Genomic DNA, 20,198 nt, shown 5'->3' with positions numbered 1-20,198 from the left:
CTAATCCTATGTGTTGACTGTTTCTTAATGTGTGGTCCACAGACCACCCACAGTGGATTTTGGCCTCAGCAACTGAATTCAAATCTCCTGAGCGTGGAGCCCAGGAATTTGCATTTCTAATAACCACCAATGGTCTTTCAATGCACAAAAAAATTTAGCTGGCTAAGGGAACCCAAGATGTAAACAGATATATACTCTTCCCTTAAAGATAGGAAGAAAGAAAAGGGGGTAGGGAAGGAAAAGGAGGAAGGAAGGAAGAAAGAAAAAGAAAGTTTTAAAATGTTAAAGTATAGAAAGCTTGGGAAGAGGAGCCAGAACCCCCGGCCGGCCTTTGCAATGACTGTTGTGTGACATAGACAAATCTGAAGAGCGTCCACGGCACGTGTTTGTGGATGATGAAAGGCCCTCCCAGCCCTTCATTAGCAGATTTTTGCTCTATCCCAGGGCAGTGAAGTGCTAGTGCAGGTTCCCGACCCGAAGAGTGACAGTGTCTCCGAGATAGAAAGCACAGGAAAGAGTGTTGGCAGGGAAGCAGTCTCAGAACACATCAAGAGGTGAAGTCTCCGAGGGCCCTAAGCAGGCAGGGAGATTTTCAATGAACTACAGGACTAGATCATCTGTTACTGTAGGGCTAACACACCTCAATTTACAGAACTCCACCCATTCTCAGAAGAAAAAGGGTGTGTCATCCAGGAGACCTACACTTCCACCGCTCATCAATGCCTGGCCCTTGCTCCATCCCTATCCCCTCTCTGTTTTCTCAGCATCTTCTCTGACTTCAGCACACCCTCGCATCCTAATTTTTTAAGTCATTTCTCTTGACCTGCACTGCCTCAGCTGACCATCCTGGGTCGCTCCTTCCCTTTTATGAACAAATTCTTCGGAAAGATTTTCTGTATTCTTGTCTCCACCCCTTATCTTCAGACCACAGCAGGCTGCTTCTATCCTCATCATTCTGTTGACACTGCCCTAAGACTCCAGTAGCTTGAGAATGAGCAAATCTAACAAGCACCTATCATTACAACTTTACCTGCGCCTCTCTGTGATATCTGCCTTCACTCTGAATTTTTCTCCTCACCTGTGTTCCATGCTATCACTTTCATGGTTTCTTTAAATGTTTTGTAAGAGAAAAATCATCTTCTCTGGTCCCCTTATTTTCCTGCCCTTTAAATGCTGCTGTTCCTCAAGGTTCAATCATTGAATGTCTGTCTTCTCCCCTTGCATAGCTAATCTCCATGGGGGGTTTTCATCTGGTATCTGTTACTACTGCTGTGTAACAAATGATCCTCAAATGTAGACGCTGAAAACAACCATTTTATTATGCTCACAGATGCTACGGGTCAGCAAATCAGAAAGGGCACAGTGAGGATGACTCCTCTCTACCCCGCAATGTCTACAGCCTGAGCTGAGAGGACTCAGAGGCTGAGAGGGATGTAAGGGCTGGATGGAGACTGTGTCATGAACTGAATGTTTGTGTCCCCACCAAAATTCATATAGTGAAACCCTAAACCCTAATGTGATGATATTAGGCAGTGGAGCTTTTGGGATGTAATTAGGTTTTGATAAGGTCATGAAGGTGAAACCTCCATGATGAGATCTGTGTCCTTATAAGAAGAAGGGACTAAATAGAGCTTTCTCTCAAGAACAGAGCAAGAAGGTGGCCATCTGCAAATGAGGGAGAGGGGCCTCACCCGGCACTGAATCTACCTGCACCTTGATCTTGGACCTCTAAGGCTCCAGAACTTTGAGAAATGAAAGCTTTTTGTTTAAGCCATCCAAACTATGGTGTTTTGCCATAGCGGCCTGAACTGGCTAAGACACACTGGAAAGAGAAATCTTTTCTCACATGTCTGGTGCCTAATCTGGGGTTACCAATAATAGTACCAATATGTGACCTCCTCATGCGGCCTGGGCTTCCCCACAGCATGACACCTCGGAGCTCTTACATGGCAACCAGGCATCAGACACGAGTGTTACAATCAGCAAGGCCGCAGATGTATCACTTTTTCTGACCTAGCTTCAGAAGTCTCACCTCATTTCATTAGTAATATGAGTCACACATCTATGCAAGTTCGAGGAGAGAAGACATATCCTCCACTTCTTGAAGAATGTCAAAGGATTTGCAACCAGTTTTTTAAAAATGTCTAACCTAGCCTGGGCACGGTGGCTCACACCTCTAATCCCAACACTTTGGGAGACCGAGGTGGGCGGATCACGAGGTCAGGAGATCGAGATCATCCTGGCTAAAATGGTGAAACTCCGTCTCTACTAAAAATACAAAAAATTAGCCGGGCGTGGTGACAGGCACCTGTAGTCCCAGCTTGGGAAGCTGAGGCAGGAAAATGGCATGAACCCGGGAGGTGGAGCTTGCAGTGAGTTGAGATCGCACCACTGCACTTCAGCCTGGGCAACAGAGCGAGACTCCGTCTCAAAAAAAAAAAAAAGTCCCCTATAGCCACAAATTCTACTACAATTCCAAAATCTTAATCTCAAGCCCAGATCTCTAGATTTATATCTCCAATTGCTTATAATAGTCAATGATTACATGCATAAAGCATGTGCCAGGCACACTTCAGGTATCTTGTTATTAACTCAGGTAAACTGCACAGTAACTCTAGGAGGCAAATACTATCATTATCATCATTTTAACAAAGATGGTAAATAACTTGCCTTAAAATCACACAGCAAATACAATGGATCTAGAACATCCAGACTCTCGGTCTGACTCCAAATCTTCGTCTTTTAACCAGTACACTATAGGGCACAGGTATTCTACAGGCATCAAAATCAGCACAGCCAAAATGGTGCTCTAACCCACCATTTCCTAATTAAAACAAAAAGAGCCTGTTGTACTTCTAGCACATTTTCTCCTCGTTCATAATTCCACCATTCATGTAAAACCGACGGGGAAGTCTGGGAGCCATCCAAATCTCCTAACCACTCCCTAATCCCCCATGTGAGATTTGTCCCCAGATTGTGCCAATTAACCTCTATGTGATTTCCCCTATCTGCCCACACTGCTCCATCCTCATTGCCCCAGTCAATATCCTCCACTGGATTGTTGCAGTAATTGTTCATGGGACGCCCTGCGTTATCTCCTTCAATTGCGATTTAGCCTCCCACCTCCCAGAATGATGCTTATAAATGCAAATTTGATTAGTATTCACGTTGCTTACAACTCTTCAAGGGCTCCCAATAGTCAAAACCTTATTGTAACATATGAAATCCTCTCTACTGATATGGCCCTGATACTGTGATCCTTGTCTCCTGTTTCTATCCAATGGGCTAGGCTCTATCCATACCACATTACTTGCCATTTCCTAATGGGCTATCAGTTTCTTCCCTCCCTCCCTGTGACTGTACATTCTATACAGTTCTTCTGCTTTGAATGTCTTCCCTCCTGTGTCCCTCCCAATTCCAGCCATTTGCAAAACTCTCTTACCCTTCAAGGTCCAACTCTGACATCCCTTCCTCTGGAACCTTGACACACACCCCAAGGAGAGTTGATCACTTCATTCTTATTAACACTGTCCCCGTTTCCTTTAGAAAGGGAAAAAGAAGAAGAAAAAAACCAAATGAGGCCCGGCGTGGTGACTCACACCTGTAATCCCAGCACGTTGGGAGGCCAAGGCGGGCGGATCACGAGGTCAGCAGATCGACACCATCCTGGCTAACATGGAGAAACCCCGTCTCTACTAAAAATACAAAAATTTAGCCAGGCATGGTGACAGGCGCCTGTAGTCCCAGCTACTCGGGAGGCTGAGGCAGGAGAACGGCATAACCCGGGAGGCGGAGCTTGCAGTAAGCTGAGATAGCGCCACTGCACTCCAGCCTGGGTGACAGAGTGAGACTCCATCTCAAAACAAAACAAAACAAAACAAAAAAACAGATGAAAGAGTCATGCAAAAAGAACCTCTTCTTAAAACAGTACCCAAACCCAAAGCAAGATTTTCTAGGACCATTTAGGATGGGGCCAGTGCTTCTTCCTTAGAATACTCCCTCCCAGTTATTCTCACCTCTACCTTAACAGTCACTTCTGAGCACTTTCCTGCTGGTCTCGGTGAAGAGTAGGATGTAGGAAAACTGCCTATCTCATGTCACTGCTCTCCATGCTCTCTGCAAAGCCTGAGGAACTCATCAAGCCTGGGTGACAGATTAAGACTCTGTCTCAAAAAAACAAAACAAAACTCATCAGATATTATATGTATATTGTATAGATATTGGCTACATCTAAATGATGCCAAAATGGCCAGTGAAAAGGCAAAAAAAAAAAAAAAAAAATCAGCTGTTTATAGAAGCCAGCTCGTGAAGTAAGGTAAAAACAATTACTATAATTCCACAACACCAAATGACTTGTCTGTTTTTTTTTTCTGAATGGACCTCCGTGTGTGTGCATGTGTATGTCTGTATCACGCAGACAGAGCCAGCGACTGACAGAAGAAATGTGCCCTGTGATACAGCCTCAGCCCAAATAGGCAAAGTCAGCAGGAAGATAGAACATTCAGCTGCTCGATGGTCCGGCATAGATGGGGCACTGGGAAATGTCTGGAACTAGAAAATGCTTATCCCCTGGGACTTTTATGTAATCCACCACAGCGGACAAAGTAATGCCCATTATACCTTTGTGATTTACATTTGCCCAGGCTGGTTCACTTTGCTTACTGCTTTCTGCATCTCCTTTCTCTTTTCTCCATCAGTCTTAAAACTGCTTCCAAAGAGACTGCCCTCTTAAAAGTCTGCTGCAGCTCTGTCCTCCTGGACCAGTACGACCCTATCATATGGGTCATTAGGTCCACAAGACCCTTGTTCTTGAGTTTTTAAAGCATTTCTTATTTCTCTTCCCTCATCCTTCCCTCTCCCTTTGGGAATCACAACATCCTAACGCATAACACCAGAAATACTTGAGTCCACAGCAAGACTACCACAGGACCCTGGCCAGACTCTCCTGCACTTTGGGAGGCCGAGGTGGGAAGACTGAGCCCAGGCGTTCAAGACTAGCCCAGGCAACAAAGTGGAGACCCGGTCTCTACGAAAACTAAATAAATAAAATAAAAATTTAAAAGGACGTTAAGTAATTTGCCCAAAGCGGCAGAGGTAGTAAGTAAATATTAATGCACTCGTAATTGATAAATAACGAATTGTATTGATGATGCTCGTTTTAATTGAAAGCATGGAGGCTGTGGTCTGACTGCTTTCGCTTCCAACAAAATGTACTGCTGCGCTCCAAGCAGAAGATAAACAGGGAGACAGGTGTGACTTCAAGAGAGCAACGGACGCTGTAACCCGAAGCCCCCGCGCCCGCCGAGGCCCGGGAGGCTGCCCCAGCCGGCCGCGCTGCGCACTCCCGCAGGGCTGGCGCGGCTCTCGCTTCCAAAGTTGGAGCTCTCCGGGGTGGGAGGGGGCGGGGAGGACGGCGGGGTGGTGACGTCACTCCCAGCGGGGATAAAGCGCCCCCACCCGGGTCGGAGCCAGGACGCTCTGCCCGGCGCGGAGTGGCTGCCCCACGCGGGGACACTCAGAGCCCGGTGGGCAGGAGGAAGGCGACATGCCCCAGACGGTGGTCCTCCCGGGCCCGGCGCCCTGGGGCTTCAGGCTCTCAGGGGGCATAGACTTCAACCAGCCTTTGGTCATCACCAGGGTAGGTGTCGGCGTTCTTGCTTTTGCTGCGAGGTGGGGACTCCGGCGGCGTCCGGGGGGACGCGGTGGGTGCCCCGGGGCCGAGGGCGGCCGGAAAGCGCGCGCGAGCTGGCGGACGGGGCGCTGCTGGGTCCCGGGCTTCAGCGCCCAGCTCCGGGGGCGGCGGCAACTCCGTCAAGTGGCTGCGGAGCGGCTCAGAGATTGACAAAGTCCGCTCTAAAGGTGTCCCATCTTCTGGGTCCGCAGCGACTTTCCGAGGAGAGCCCCTGGGCTCAGGGAAGGCGAGGCTGCCGGACTGGAGTGCGTCCTCGCCTTTACGTATTAAATGTTTGTATGTGATAACAGAAATAAAGCACACCCCATCGCCCTTCCGCAACAAATGATGGGTCCCGGTGGGAGAGATGAGGGATGGCGCCCCCGGGCATTCCCTGGAGCTGGCGCGCAGCTGAGCATTTTCCTCGTCCGGATGAAAACTTCGGCAGCGAAGCGCGCTGTTCGCGGAGCACGGCCTGGGTTGGCCAAACTGGAGCAGCTCCTATCAGCCCAGACAAGGGAAATGTTCCTAATGCGTGCTCCTGAGTTTCCAGGCATTTTGAACACATGTTTTCCAAAGCTGAGAACTTGGCTTAGCAATCATCAACCTCTGACTCCAGCTACAAAGAAAACATGGCAGTTTAGTTTACCTGGTGCAGAGTAAACCACTCAGCCTAAAAACGGAAAATAATGCTTTAATATCAAAATCAAGCTTTACTTAGTGTTCTCTATTGTATGATGAGAAAACAAGGTAAAAATAAAACCTCAGGGTTTCTCTCTTATCAGTAAATTTGAAGAATTCTAAAGCATTATTTGGTCTAGTTGATTTTTTTCTAACAATGTTTTTCTTCATAGAAAATTAATGTATTATTTCAGTTGTCACATATAAAACATTTAATACCTAAAGGCATAAACTTTCAGAATAGTATACTTTTAGTTTCAGAGTATTATACTTTATTTTTGTGTATTCTCATGCCATATTTTATAAATGTATATGTTGTAATCTGATTGATCTCATACAGATTTTGAACAAGGTAATACCTTTTAAATTCTGTTTTATTTATATATGCCTATGAGAATTGGGAACCAACATCCTTTTAAAAATATGTCAAAACATGTATCCTACAGACGCATACAATGGAACGTTTCAAGCCTTGTTTTACATTTCTCAAAAACATATAAACACATCTGACATGTGTTTTTATATGAATCATGAAAACTGTTCAACATACCCCCAAAAATGTTCCTGAGTAAATTAAGCAGAAAATGCTTTAGTGACCTGGGCCAAGCAATTCCTATTATAGATATACCGAAAAAAAAAAAAAAACCAGTTTCCATTATATCTAGTAAGAAATATTTTTAGTTTCTGGAGTATAGTTTTTATTTAAATTGAATAAACTTTTGAATCCTAACACAGAATAAATCATTAAATTCTAACAAAATAATTTTGTCACGAAAATCTTTTAAGGTATTTATAAAAGATATATTTTGCTATTATAGTATAATTGTATGTCAATATAAGTAATGATATGCTTGAAATTTTGAGTTGTTGACATTATAAATGTTTATTTTAAATCAGTGCTTACATTCCAGAGTTGGACTACAATAGCTATTGGTAAATATATTTGATATAATGACAGTTATTATTAGGGAAACCAATTGTATCTGGAATTTCTAACTCATAACTAATTGGTATCACTCATTTTGACATTTGGTTCAATAACAGTTTATGAACAAATATTATTTCACTTGGTTATGCCTTTTCTCTTTAATTAATTCCAGGACAGCAGGTAAAACCAAATTATTTTTGTATCCCAAGCATCCCCAAAGCCAGGTATATAGTAGATTCTTATTGAATAAATAAGAATATTCATTTATTTATTCAATAATAACTTTTATGCTTTAGTGAACACCTAATTGAGAATATTTTCACTGAAATGATAAGAATACTGAAATTTGTTAAGAAAAAGAATAAAAAGTATTACAGAAAAATAACTCAGTATTGTTAAATGGTGAATTGTTGTACCGCTTTTAACATTTTTACACCATTTTGAAAGGTAGTGTGTGAGGTCGTAAGTGTGTTATTGTACTCTTTTGCTTGCCAGGCATTGATGGGAACCTTTTATATGCACGAACGCACTGAAATCTCACAATAATCTTTAGGACAGTAGCAGTAGTGACATCCCCTTTTGCAAATGAGGAGAATGAGGCTTTAAAAGATTCATTAACCCGCAGATGGTCGCAAGCAGTGGAACAGGCTCTGATGCTGGGTCTGCCTGCATTCTGAAGCCCACAGGTGAAAATGGACACTTGTTCCAATATTTCCAAAGAGGTGTTTGCTGCCATCCTCTTCATCACTGGCCTTATTGATTCTGTCTTCAAGATCTGCCACTTTCCATTTTTTCTACCACTGTCCTTCTTCAAGCTTTCCTAGCTCCACACCTAGACATTTGTCTCCCCCGTCCAATTCACATAGCATACTCTTCCCGTCTCTGGAAAATGCCAAGTTGCTCCTTTCTCATTCTTAAAAATCCTTCAGTGGCATCACTGGTTTGTAGAGAGTGAAATGTGTGGCTTTAGCATCACATTCATGACTTTTTACCATCTACTATCCCGATTTGAGTTGCTAACTTCATTTCTTTCCTCTCCGTTTTCTCTCCCTTTCTTCCCGTTGCTCCACATGTAGGCAGTGGGGCTGCCCTCTGGACTGCTTATGGTTTCCCTGACATGTGTTTGCTCCTGATGCCATTTTTCCCCAGATTTCTTTTCCCCACACCACACCACTGTCCTCTATGCCTGTGGAAACCCACTCCAACGCCTCTCCCCAATCCTTCTTTCAGTAACAACCATCTCATCCATTTGATTACTGTAGCTTTCGGCCTGTGTAACCCCTCCTTATGTCGTGCCTGTACCAGATGTTTCACTGCATCTGTATCCCACCAAACTGCACGTTCCCCGAAGGCGGGAACCTTCTAATTTGAGGGTCATTCAGGGCTTAGCACAGTGCCTAGTAGATAATATGTGTTGTAGAATAAATATAGACACAGTATGAATGATTGACTAGATTGTTCACTTTTTACAGAACTATTACAAGTAGGTACAGAATGTGTTCTTAAAAATATTTCACAAAAAGATAAGTGAGAATTGTTCTATTGTTAGTTGATTTGTCATGTTTTTGTTTTGTTTTGTTTTGTGCTTTTGAAACAGAGTCTCGTTCTGTCACCCAGGCTGGATTGCAGTGGTGCAATCTCGCCTCACTGCAACCTCCACCTCTCAGGTTCAAGCAATCCTCCTGCCCCAGCCTCCCTAGTAGCTGGGACTACAGGCACCCACCAGCACATCCAGCTAATTTTTGTATTTTTTTTTTTTTTTTTTTAAGTAGAGATGGGGTTTCACCATGTTGGCCAGGCTGGTCTCAAACTCATGACCTCAGGCGATCCGCCCTCCTCAGCCTTCCGAAGTATTGGAATTATAGGCGTGAGCCACCACGCCTGGCCAATTTGTCAGTTTTAAATAAGTTCTTAATATACAAAGAATTGCAATACCAATGTCTGTTCTTAAAGCCACAAAAGGTCCCATAAATGAGATGTTTAATCATGTCCCCATTAAATCAGCTTTTGTCCTCTTACAAGCTATACCCTTCACTCCCCGCCTCACACTATACAAATACAGCTATAGCAATACTCCTAGACAATGGGGCTCCAACTAGAGTTTGTAGGAGAGTGACAAATATAACCGCCTCCATCAATTGAAATTACAGTTCACAAAATTAGGACACAGGGTCCTCACCCCTGTAATTGTGTACAATCCAAATAATCAGCCAGATGAATCTTTGTATTATTAAAAGAATCAAAAGTAAGGTAAGTCAAACACCAGACATTCTCAAAACAAATTTTTAGCAACTGGTTGTGATAAACACAATTTTTAGGAAAGCGGTTTCTAGGCAGTAAGTGTGATAGACCTTGCGCAATATAAAATTTCAGTTTTGGATGTTCAGTTTAGGGGAGGGAGTTATTTCGAACACCATATATAACTGGTCTTAGCATTTCACAGAAGAATTTTAAGGTTCACTTCTTTAAGTGAGCATCTTTTTTTTTTCATAAGACGTTTCTACAAAGTCTAAGTTTTTGGACCATCCAGAAGCTAGATCTACTCTCACAGACAAGTTACAAATCATTTGCTTTGACAAAGTTTCAATATGGAATACGGTAATCCCCTCTCATCCACAGGGGACACATTCCGAGACCCCCAGTGGTTGCCTGAAACCTATATTAGTACCAAACCCTATATATATGTGTGTTTTTTCCTATGCATGCATACCTGTGATAAAGTTTAATTTATAACTTGGGCACAGCACTCTTGCACTTTGGGGCCATTATTCAGTAAAATAAGGGTTGCTTGAACACAAGTACTGCAATACTGTGACAGCCGATCTGATAACTAAGACTGCAAAGTGATTGACGGCGAAGAGTGTAGCATAGACAATGTGGATACGCTAAACAAAGGGATGATCCATGACCCAGGTGGGACACAGTAAGACTTCATCACGCTACTCAGCACAGCTGCAATTTAACACTTAGGAGTTGTTTACTTCTCAAATATTCCAATTACTATTTGCAGGCTGCAGTTGGCCTCAGATAACTGAAACTGCAGAAAATAAAACCGTGAATAAGGGGAGGCTAGTGTACAGGACAGGCTTCTTTTATGTCCATGACATAAAATGATTGTCTAGATCTGATGCCAGTGTGTCGTTTCTCACTCAGTTTCTTTCCCCTCTTCTCTCCTCCCTCCTTCCTATCCAGAGCACATCTAAGATCAAGATCATTATAACTGAGAATGCTGTACGAGCTTGAGGACCAGTATAGAAAATGTTAGCATGTTCCTAATTTTTGCAGGCTTTAAGAGAGAAAAGTGTATGACTTTAAAATAAACTACATTTGAAATTTAATGTAATATAAACTACATTTGAAATTTAAACTTTTAGAAAGGACTGTTTGCAATCGAATGCAATTCTTTTCCAGGGTAAAAACAAATGTAGTAGAAAGGTTGATGTAAATAAAAACCTACTCAATTTTGTTCTAACACAGACCATGTCTATATGGAAGTACTGGTTTCTGTGTAATTCATACATCCCACAAGCATCGACTGTGTGCAGAATGTCTTGTACGCGAAAGACGCTGTGAGCATATAATTGTGGCTTAGATGGGCTTCTAACCCCTGAGAAGCTAATATCAGCAGAAAAGAAGGAACATGTATATGAACTGCCATCACACAACCTGTCCAGAATTCCACAAGAAAAGCATGCCCAAAGAGCTAGGAGGTGTTGAAGGAAAGATTACCTGCAGGAGAGGCAATGCGAGGTGATGGAAGATTCTGAGCTATAGAGCGAGGCGGACCCAGGTGGGAATTTCAGGTTTTCTCAGGATGTGGGACTGTAACCAAGCTTCTTATACTTTCCAAGCATCCATTTTCTCATTTTAAAAAAGAGATAACTACTTTGTAAGATTGTCTTAAGAATTAAGTGACATAGTGGTTCTCAATAGGAATCCATTGATGGTTCTCAGCGCCGGCAGCACGTTCAAGCTGCCCGTGTGACTTTGGAACACACCCATGCCCAGGTGCATGCAGGGATTCTGATATAACCGGTGTGGGGTGTGGCTCTAGAAATGTCTTTGGCAGCCAGGTGCTGCAGGGCTGTGGATGCCAAGGAGGCACGCGGAGTCTGTTTGCTAGGGAAGGAGAAGGAACAATAGGGTTTCTCATGATTTCGATCCGTGCCTGCTGTGCAGTGCTTCAGTGTGTGCTTGTCTCGTTCCATAACTATTTCAATCATTTTTGTTAACAGAAACATCATCTCGGGACTCTATCTCGGATTTGCCTTACGTCTCCACATAAATAGGATGTTATAGATGTTTTATCTGTGTTTTCAGTTAGCTTTTTTTTGCAACAGATCCAAGTAATATAGGTTGATGTGAATAACAGAAATCATCTGAGGCTCTTGTTAAAACCGTAGATTCCCTGGCTCCTCTCCTAGAGATTCTGTTCCTGATTCTGAGCATCTGGAGTAGGACTGGAGTCTTTAATGTTAGCAAGGACCCCAGGTGATTCTTATAAACACACAAGTTTGAAAACATACTGCTAAGTGATTCACTGCAGTACCGCATTCAATGATCTCTCCAGTACTTTTGATATTTGAGACCCTAATGAGCCTAAATAATAAATAATCCACTGAAAAGCTCTATGACTCATTTCAGCTCTCTCTTCTCCTAATCTGGGAAAACAGTAATAAACTGTGCATGCTAATACAAAGTAATGATATAAGGAAAGAATATAATAATGCAATAAAGTAATAAAGTAATGCAGGGAAATAATAGATTTTCATGATTAAACAGATCGTTTAACTTACTAAAATCAGGCCAATTTCACAGACATTGTCTTTTTTTTTCAAGCTCCAAACAACTTTAATCAAATCAGTTATTCAACTATACACATCCATAGCTTTCTTTTAATAAGCCTACACTAACCCTTTAGTTTCAGTGAAAAATCTTTTTTTATTATTATTATACGTTAAGTTCTAGGGTACATGTGCACAACATGCAGGTTTGTTACATATGTACACATGTGCCATATTGGTGTGCTGCACCCGTTAACTCGTCATTTACACTAGGTGTATCTCCTAATACTCTCCCTCCCCCCTCCCTGTAACAGGCCCTGGTGTGTAACGTTCCCCACCCTGTGTCCAAGTGATCTCATTGTTCAATTCCCACCTATGAGTGAGAACCTGCGGTGTTTGTTTTCTGTCCTTGCGATAGTTTGCTCAGAATGATGGTTTCTAGCTTCATCCTGTTTGCAGATGACATGATTGTATATTTAGAAAACCCCATCATCTCAGCCCAAAATCTCCTTAAGCTGATAAGCAACTTCAGTAAAGTCTCAGGATACAAAATCAATGTGCAAAAATCACAAGCATTCCTCTACACCAATAACAGACAGAGTCAAATCATGAGTGAACTCCCGTTCACAATTGCTTCAAAGAGAATAATATACATAGAAATCCAACTTACAAGGGATGTGAAGGACCTCTTCAAGGACAACTACAAACCACTGCTCAACGAAATAAAAGAGAACACAAACAAATGGAAGAACATTCCATGCTCATGGATAGGAAGAATCAATATCGTGAAAAGGGCCATACTGCCCAAGGTAATTTATAGATTCAATGCCATCCCCATCAAGCTACCAGTGACTTTCTTCACAGAATTGGGAAAAACTACTTCACAGTCATTTTCTGATCACTGGCCTTGCTGCACTTGAAAACGAGGAAGTAAAGGCATCATATTTTCTCCTCTCTCATTCCTCTCTCTATTTCCTTTTTTTTTTTTTTTTAAATCAACTCTCTCCTTAGAGGTCTCAGGACAACAATAACCAGGTTGAATACAAAATGTCAAGTGGGATCTGGCCATCACTATAAACCACCTGTCCTAGCTGACTTCTGAAAGAGCTGGTGACGTAGCTATACAGCTGCTCCCAGCTCAGCAGCAAGTCACAGGTTACTTAGACACCTCTTCTCCTCTGAAAGCCAGAGCCAGTTTTCCTTGTCCAGCCTGTCTCAGAGAGCTGTAATGGGCAAAGGTGTGAGAAGGGGCTTTGCAAATGTAACATTTTGCATAAGTATAAGATGTTATTTAGTATTAATATTGTTAGCAAATTTTAGTAATATTCAGTATCTAAGATATTCAACTTAGATATCCAATAGCTATTCATTATCTAAGTTGAATACTGGGGGTATGACTCTAGATATCAATAAATATCGGACTTAGATAATGAAAGGCTGTTGTTCAGATGTCTGTTTAAAATTAGTGTGGACACATGCAGAAACAAACCTCCACATATCCCACCTTACACTCATCCTAACCAGAGCTAAAAGAAAAGTTAGACTTTTCCAAATCAGAATTGAGTATTACATAACTTAAATCTATTTAGGCATATTAGAAAAGCTAAGTTAGGCTCTGAAAGCAAATATATTAAAATATGCCTTCTTGTGTGTTTTTGTTTGTTTATTTGTTTTGTTTTTGGTAAGGGGAGGAGGTCTACCTCTGTTGCCCAGGCTGGAGTGCAGTGGTGCAATCATAGCTCTCTGAAGTCTCAAACTCCTAAGCTCAAGCAGTCCTCCCACCTCAGCCTCCTGAGCAGCTGGGACTACAGGTGTGAACCACTATGCCTAGCTTTTCTAAGAAATATTTTTTTTGTAGAGACAGGGTCTCGCTATTTTGCCCAGGCTGGTCTCAAACTCCTGGCCTCAAGCAATCCTTCCACCTCAGCCTCCCAAAGCAGTGGGATTACAGACATGAGCCATCATGCCTGACCTGTGTTTTAACACAAAGAAAATTATTTTAGTCTTAGACATTTAAAAATAGAAAATACTGATTTTGACAAATTAGAGAAAATTGAAAGTTTAAGATTATTTTTATCCCTACAAGTCACTTTGGGAATGGTAACTTTTGTTCTAACAGTTCTGAGTCTGAGAATGTTTCTAAATGGAAAACAGCTATGAAATGCCTCCCAAAGGCTAAGATATAGTAATCCCAAGTTGTCTTCACCCAGCTTCTATTAACTGTTCCTACTGGAAAAATCATTGTGATAGCTATAGTGAGATGATCACAGAAATAAAGTGAGTACAATAAACATTTTAGTGATGAGACAGAAGATCCAGGACACATGAGAACTTATTATTTTAGCAATTTTATTTAGATGAACTTATATCTTCCTTAGAACCACAATTAGATAGCTAGAATAAGCAAATAAAGAAAAAGCAAATGAATTAATTACTGATCCTCAAAGCATTAGAAATAATCTAGTTTCCTCCTGGAGCAGTTTGAGGTTTGACTTAGTATGTATTGTTCTGCTCTGTTAGAAACTCGCAAACGTAGCAATGACAAGTTGACATTAAAAGCTATGATCTTTGGGTATATAGGGACTAGTTCTTTTTTATGTAAGCTCTGATTTAAATGCTTTTTAATTGATTCTTCAATTATTCTAAGTACTGGGGTATACACTGTGAAGTATTAGAAACATACATCATATTGTACCTGTCTTCAAGAGCATCCAGTCTAGTTGGGAAGACAGACAATACACAAATAAACATAAAAGTACAAATAATTTTCATTAAGGAAATAGGGTATAATGGTGAAGAATGATGGGGGAAGGACTAGAGAAGCTACTTCAGATGTTTGGCGACGTCTTTCTGAGAGTGCAGGATTTGAACCTAGACCTAAAGGGTGAGAAGGAGTGAAGAGTAACAGAAGCATTTCAGGCAGAAATAAGAGTGCATAAAACCCCCAGAAGGGGCACAAGCTTGGCCTACATGAGGAACTAAAAGGAAATCAGAATGGCCACAGCACCATGTATGAGGGAGAGCAGGAATCATGTAAGATGATATGAGAGAAGTAGGCAAGATTAAGACCCATGTGAGCTGTAGGCAGAGGTGTATAGTTGGGATTTACCCAGAAAAATTGGGAGTAGGTATACTGGTCAAAAGAATCATTGCCTTTAACTGAATATTCAACAGTTATGATTACCACCTTTCTATTTTTAAATATTTTAAAGTATGGAAAACCCTATTTTCCCATATTCTGTATTCTTAAGTATTCCTTTTATTCCTGCCCCTGAAAGAAAAACATGTGGACAGCATAAAATTGGATCTCGCTTTTTCACCTAGTTTGATAGTCTCTGTTTTTTCAGTGATTTGTTTAGATGATTTACATTTAATGTAATTGCTGATATAGTTTAATTAAAATCTACTGTCTTGTTAGTTGTCTTGTGTTTGTTTCATCTGTTCTTCATTCATGGAGAAGAAACCATGAGTAAATACAAACTTCCTTTATGTCTGTGGTTTCCAGGAGTTCTATACACGCATGTTAACTCACACTGGATCTTTAGCAATTTGTTAATAATTTTAGCTGAATTCTTCATAACAGCTAGTATGGGAGCCCCATCTTCCTCCATGCCCTGCTCCATGCAGTTGAGCCTGTGCTCATGTCTTGCCTTTGCTTGAAGGCACCTATCTTTCCTTAGATTTTAAGTTTATTGCCCTGTGACTTCAGCTCTCTGAAGGGTTCAAGAGAAGCTATAATTTTGTGTATTATCTGGCCTCCTCTTGTTAGTCTCTACAGATTTCTAAACAAAGTGTAATAGACTGGGTGGCTTTTAACAACATAAATTTATTTCTCACCGTCCTGGAGACGGGAAATCCAAGGTCAGGATACCAGCATGGTTGGGTTCTGGTGAGGAACCTCTTCTGGGTTGCAGACACTTCACTTCTTATTGTTTTCTCCTTATTGGAGGCAAGAGAGCTGAGAGCTCTCTCTGAGGCCTTTTTCATAAGGGCACTAATCCCATTCATGAGGGCTCCTCACTTCTGACCTAATTACCTCCCAAAAGTCCCTCCTTTAAATACCATCACATTGTGGTTAGGATTTCAACATTCGAGTTTGGGAGGGACATAAACATTCAGTCCATTGCATGCATCTTATGTGAATTTTAAAGATGATAAATAGTAAGGATTGCTGTATTTGGATTGAAAGCAGTTTCAATCTGAATATAAAAGTTGCCTGAATATAGTAAAACTCTATTCCTAAATAGAGACTTCTGGGTGATGAAAAATAAAAAACAATTTTTTAAAACTAAAAATGTATGATTCACACCGGGAATTATGTAAGATGTTTTAAAAGAGAGTAACAGATACAACAATGTCAAATGTGGTTAGTAAGAAACAAAATTATTCAACATGATGAGAAAATAGACCTAACTCAGTTGACCAACTAAGAGTTTCTTACGTTAGATTTACAGTTTTTCTGCCCAGTGAAACATATAACTTGTTACCAGGCTGAAATACAAATGTCAGGCACAAAACTCAAGATATTGCAGGATGTTGGTTTTTAAATAGTGCCATGATTTCTTCCAGATTACACCAGGAAGCAAGGCGGCCGCTGCCAACCTGTGTCCTGGAGATGTCATCCTGGCTATTGACGGCTTTGGGACAGAGTCCATGACTCATGCTGATGCGCAGGACAGGATTAAAGCAGCAGCTCACCAGCTGTGTCTCAAAATTGACAGGTGCTTCTTAACTAATGGTAGTTAAATCTGATCTGTTTTGCAGGAGAACCTGAACCGGAACTATAAATAACTTCATCCTCCTAGCAAGGAGTGCCACAGACCTAGGATTTTGGCTGGCTTTTTTATATATCAACTACTTAATTCTTTACTAAAGTCAGTCAATCTAGCAGTTGTTGACAAATCGTTTCTAAAAAGGATTCTCTGGAATGTTAGAATAATAAAAGAGGCTGAAAGAATTTGTTCCAGTAATAACCCAGTTAATTAACTATGAAAATAGAACAACTATTGGCCACATAAACACTGAACAGCACAACTAGTTATATCACTGTTCTCAGTGTGATAGAGAATGGAACGAAATGGAGAGATTCCCCTGAAAGAATCTCTTGACTTGCCCAACTGTAATTGTATTAAAAACTGGCTGCTAATATCCTGTCTGCCATTGGCTGTTTTGTACAGAATTCAGCCCAGAGGAACGTTTCAGGTGTGAGAGAGCATATGTACGTGGGCATGTTAAATACTGAGACATTTCTGACCCCACCCCCCAAAAACACTAAGAAATTGAGCCTGATCTCCTGCCATCAGATCCCTGATCCAAAACTGAACCATGATAATAGTAATTTGTTGTAGTGGTTGTTACTGTGTGTTCATCCTGTTATGATTGTACTTGCAGTTTTCCCTGCTGTGGTACAGAAGGATCAATCAATCCACCAATCTGCTGTTTCATGGGGTGAAGTAGATTCTTTCACTCTCGATGCGTAACCTGTGTTCATGCCAAGCTTACAGTCCCTTAGGAGCCATTAGGTCGCAGGCAGATGCACGGGAAGGGTTGGACAAAGCACATTTCCTTGATGCCAGTAACAAACCCACCTGACAGATCACTCACTGTCTTCTGCAGTGGCCTCAATAGGACTGGAGGGAAGTGGGGAGGTCTAGGGACCTTGCCTGGTGGTCATCTGCAGAGTGTGCCTGCAGAGTCTCCCTCTCCTGTTCCCCACGTGCATTGCAGGCCTCCTTCCTCCAGAAACTGCACAGTGTACTCCAGGCAATTTTTATCTAGTCTACAGTCCCCAAAAGGACATTAAAAATGGAAGTCTTCAGCCGAGTGTGGTGGCTCACACCTGTAATCCTAGTGCTTTGGGAGGCCAAAGTGGGTGGATCACTTGAAGTCTGGAGTTCAAGACCAGCCTGGCCAACTGGTGAAACTCTGTCTCTGCTAGAAATACAAAAATTAGCCAGGCATGGTCGTGGGCACCTGTCATCCCAGCTACTTGGGAAGCTGAGGGGGGAGAATCGCTTGGACCAAGGAGGAAGAAGTTGCAGTGAGTCAAGATTTTGCCACTGCACTCCAGCCTGGGTGACAGAGGGAGACAACATCTTAAAAAAAAAAAAAAAAAAAAAAAGACTAATTATATGGGAAAATACAGAATAATCAGCAACAAAGAAATATTGCTTTTGCGTAAGTTAGTGAGGGTTGCTAGTATTTTCACAAACATAATGGGAAATTAAAGTATACTAAAACTGAAAGTACCATTAGAATTTGAAGTTTACAAATTTTATTTTGTTTCCAGGGCAGAAACTCACCTATGGTCTCCACAGGTGTCTGAAGATGGGAAAGCCCATCCTTTCAAAATCAACTTAGAATCAGAACCACAGGTATGAAATTTAGAGCAAACGTTATACGTTGTATTTCCTTTTAAATCATTGGGATGCCTTCCAAGGGGAAGAAGAGACAAATAGAAAAATTGGAACAAGCCACCTGATGAAGCTGTTGTCTGTCATTCTTCTCTGAGATTGATTTATATTATCCATGTTTTCTTACATCAAGAAAAAGTAGTGTTCCTATATGAACATCTTGTTGAAAGACAAAATATGCTCCCATCAGAAAGAATTTGGCTAAATCTACAGAGTCCACTTATTATTTTTTCATTTCTTATGATGGACTTCTGTGAAATGACCATGAGGTAATCTAAGGAGTTGAAGTCGTTAAAACAAAGCAAGGCAAAAATAAGGTCTACCATTTGAAACAGGTGCCTCCAATCTACTAGTTATTGTGAATTTCAATCCTTCCAGGTCTTCACCCAGATCTATTTTATATTCTTCTTTAATTCTCACTTCTGGGATTCTATAATTAAATTTACTCTAAGAAAGGAGTGTTGCCTAGTGTAATCATGGTAATATTCTTCCATTACAGCTGAATTATAAAAGATAAAGGATTTTCTCTGGAGGCAACTGTAATAAACTAAATCTAATCATCTGGTGCTGATCTATGTCTACTTTCAAAAGGTCCAAAAAACCTGAAATTAAATCAAATCTTGATTGTGATGTACTAAGAAATCTAATTAAGAAAAGCATTTTATGACCTCGACATAGAAGCTCTAAAGGTTTAGAGATACAGATGCATACATTTACTACCCCTTTGGAAACACATGTTCCTGCTAAACTGATTAGATATTCCCAGCATGTAGTTTTTCTATATAACTGATGAAAGGGAACTGAAAACATAGTTGTAATTTATGTTTAGAAGTATTTCCCCTTTCAAGAAAATCAACCCCTGAGTTTGTCCTTCAAGTTTTCCACTTGTCTCCATAAGCCTCTGATTTCTTTTGCAAAAAGATGTTGAATAACATCAGTACATGTATCTCCTAGGGCTTCTCAAAGATTAGAATAAAATAATACAAGCGAAGAAGTTGTCACATTGAGTTGTTCATAGAAATACTCAAATAAGTGGTAGCTCTCCTTATTATCAGTACGTTCCCCCCACCCCAGGCTGGAGTCAGAAAGTCTCCTGGCCTTTCTTGCTGGTGAGATAGTTAGCTGCCTACGTGATAGGACATCCTAGAGGCTAGGAATGCCTTCTTCGTTGCTATTACAAGGGTCATGACAAGTGGATCCAAGCTTTATTTTCAGTTAAAATAGAATCTCTCCAGGAGAAGAAGGACCCTGAGCAATATAATCTTTAGAGGAAATGAGTTTATTAGAGTGTTGTCCTAGAGTTTTAACTAAAGGGAAGGTGGAGTCTGAATCTAAAATCCACTAGGAGGATTTTAGCAAAAAGGAGGAAAAAATAAGCCCCAAAAGGAGTGATCAGGACAGAGCATATTCATGAAGGCAGGAAGCTTGAGGCTGTTGTCTTCCCTCTAAGCCCCCCAGCTCAGTAAATAGCCCACAGCTCAATAAATAGCTGACAAACGGATGAAAGGAACTGAAGGGCCTAAAAATGAGCTGTGCATTTTCTAACATTGCCAGGACCTGTCCTGGGAGCCAGTTCTCAGAATGGTGTTCTGCCATCACTCCCAGCTGTTGCACGGAAACTAATCTTGAAAGTTGAGTGGGGCCAGGCTCATTGGCTCATACCTATAATCCTTTGAGAGGGAGAGGCATGAAGATTGTTTGAGCCCCAGAGTTTGAGACCA

General features: G+C 41.4%; 1 protein-coding gene across 2 annotated transcripts in view; it reads left to right on the top strand.

The window, feature by feature from the left end:
- The first annotated feature begins 5,439 nt into the window (after positions 1 to 5,439).
- Positions 5,440 to 20,198, top strand: part of PDLIM3 (PDZ and LIM domain 3) — a 34,451-nt gene continuing 19,692 nt past the window's right edge. The window contains exons 1-3 of one of the 2 annotated variants that reach the window (XM_008000454.3): positions 5,440 to 5,638; positions 16,634 to 16,785; positions 18,354 to 18,438. In XM_008000454.3, the coding sequence (XP_007998645.1) occupies positions 5,546 to 5,638; positions 16,634 to 16,785; positions 18,354 to 18,438 (330 nt within the window). In that variant the 5' untranslated portion in view covers positions 5,440 to 5,545. The remainder of the gene's footprint in view (positions 5,639 to 16,633; positions 16,786 to 18,353; positions 18,439 to 20,198) is intronic. The other variant, XM_008000455.3, reaches the window with a different exon arrangement.

Source organism: Chlorocebus sabaeus, chromosome 7, assembly GCF_047675955.1.
Source record: "Chlorocebus sabaeus isolate Y175 chromosome 7, mChlSab1.0.hap1, whole genome shotgun sequence".
In the NCBI taxonomy this organism is placed as follows: domain Eukaryota; kingdom Metazoa; phylum Chordata; class Mammalia; order Primates; family Cercopithecidae; genus Chlorocebus; species Chlorocebus sabaeus.
Note: the sequence above shows the minus strand (reverse complement) of the source record. Positions and strands in the feature narration are given on the sequence as shown.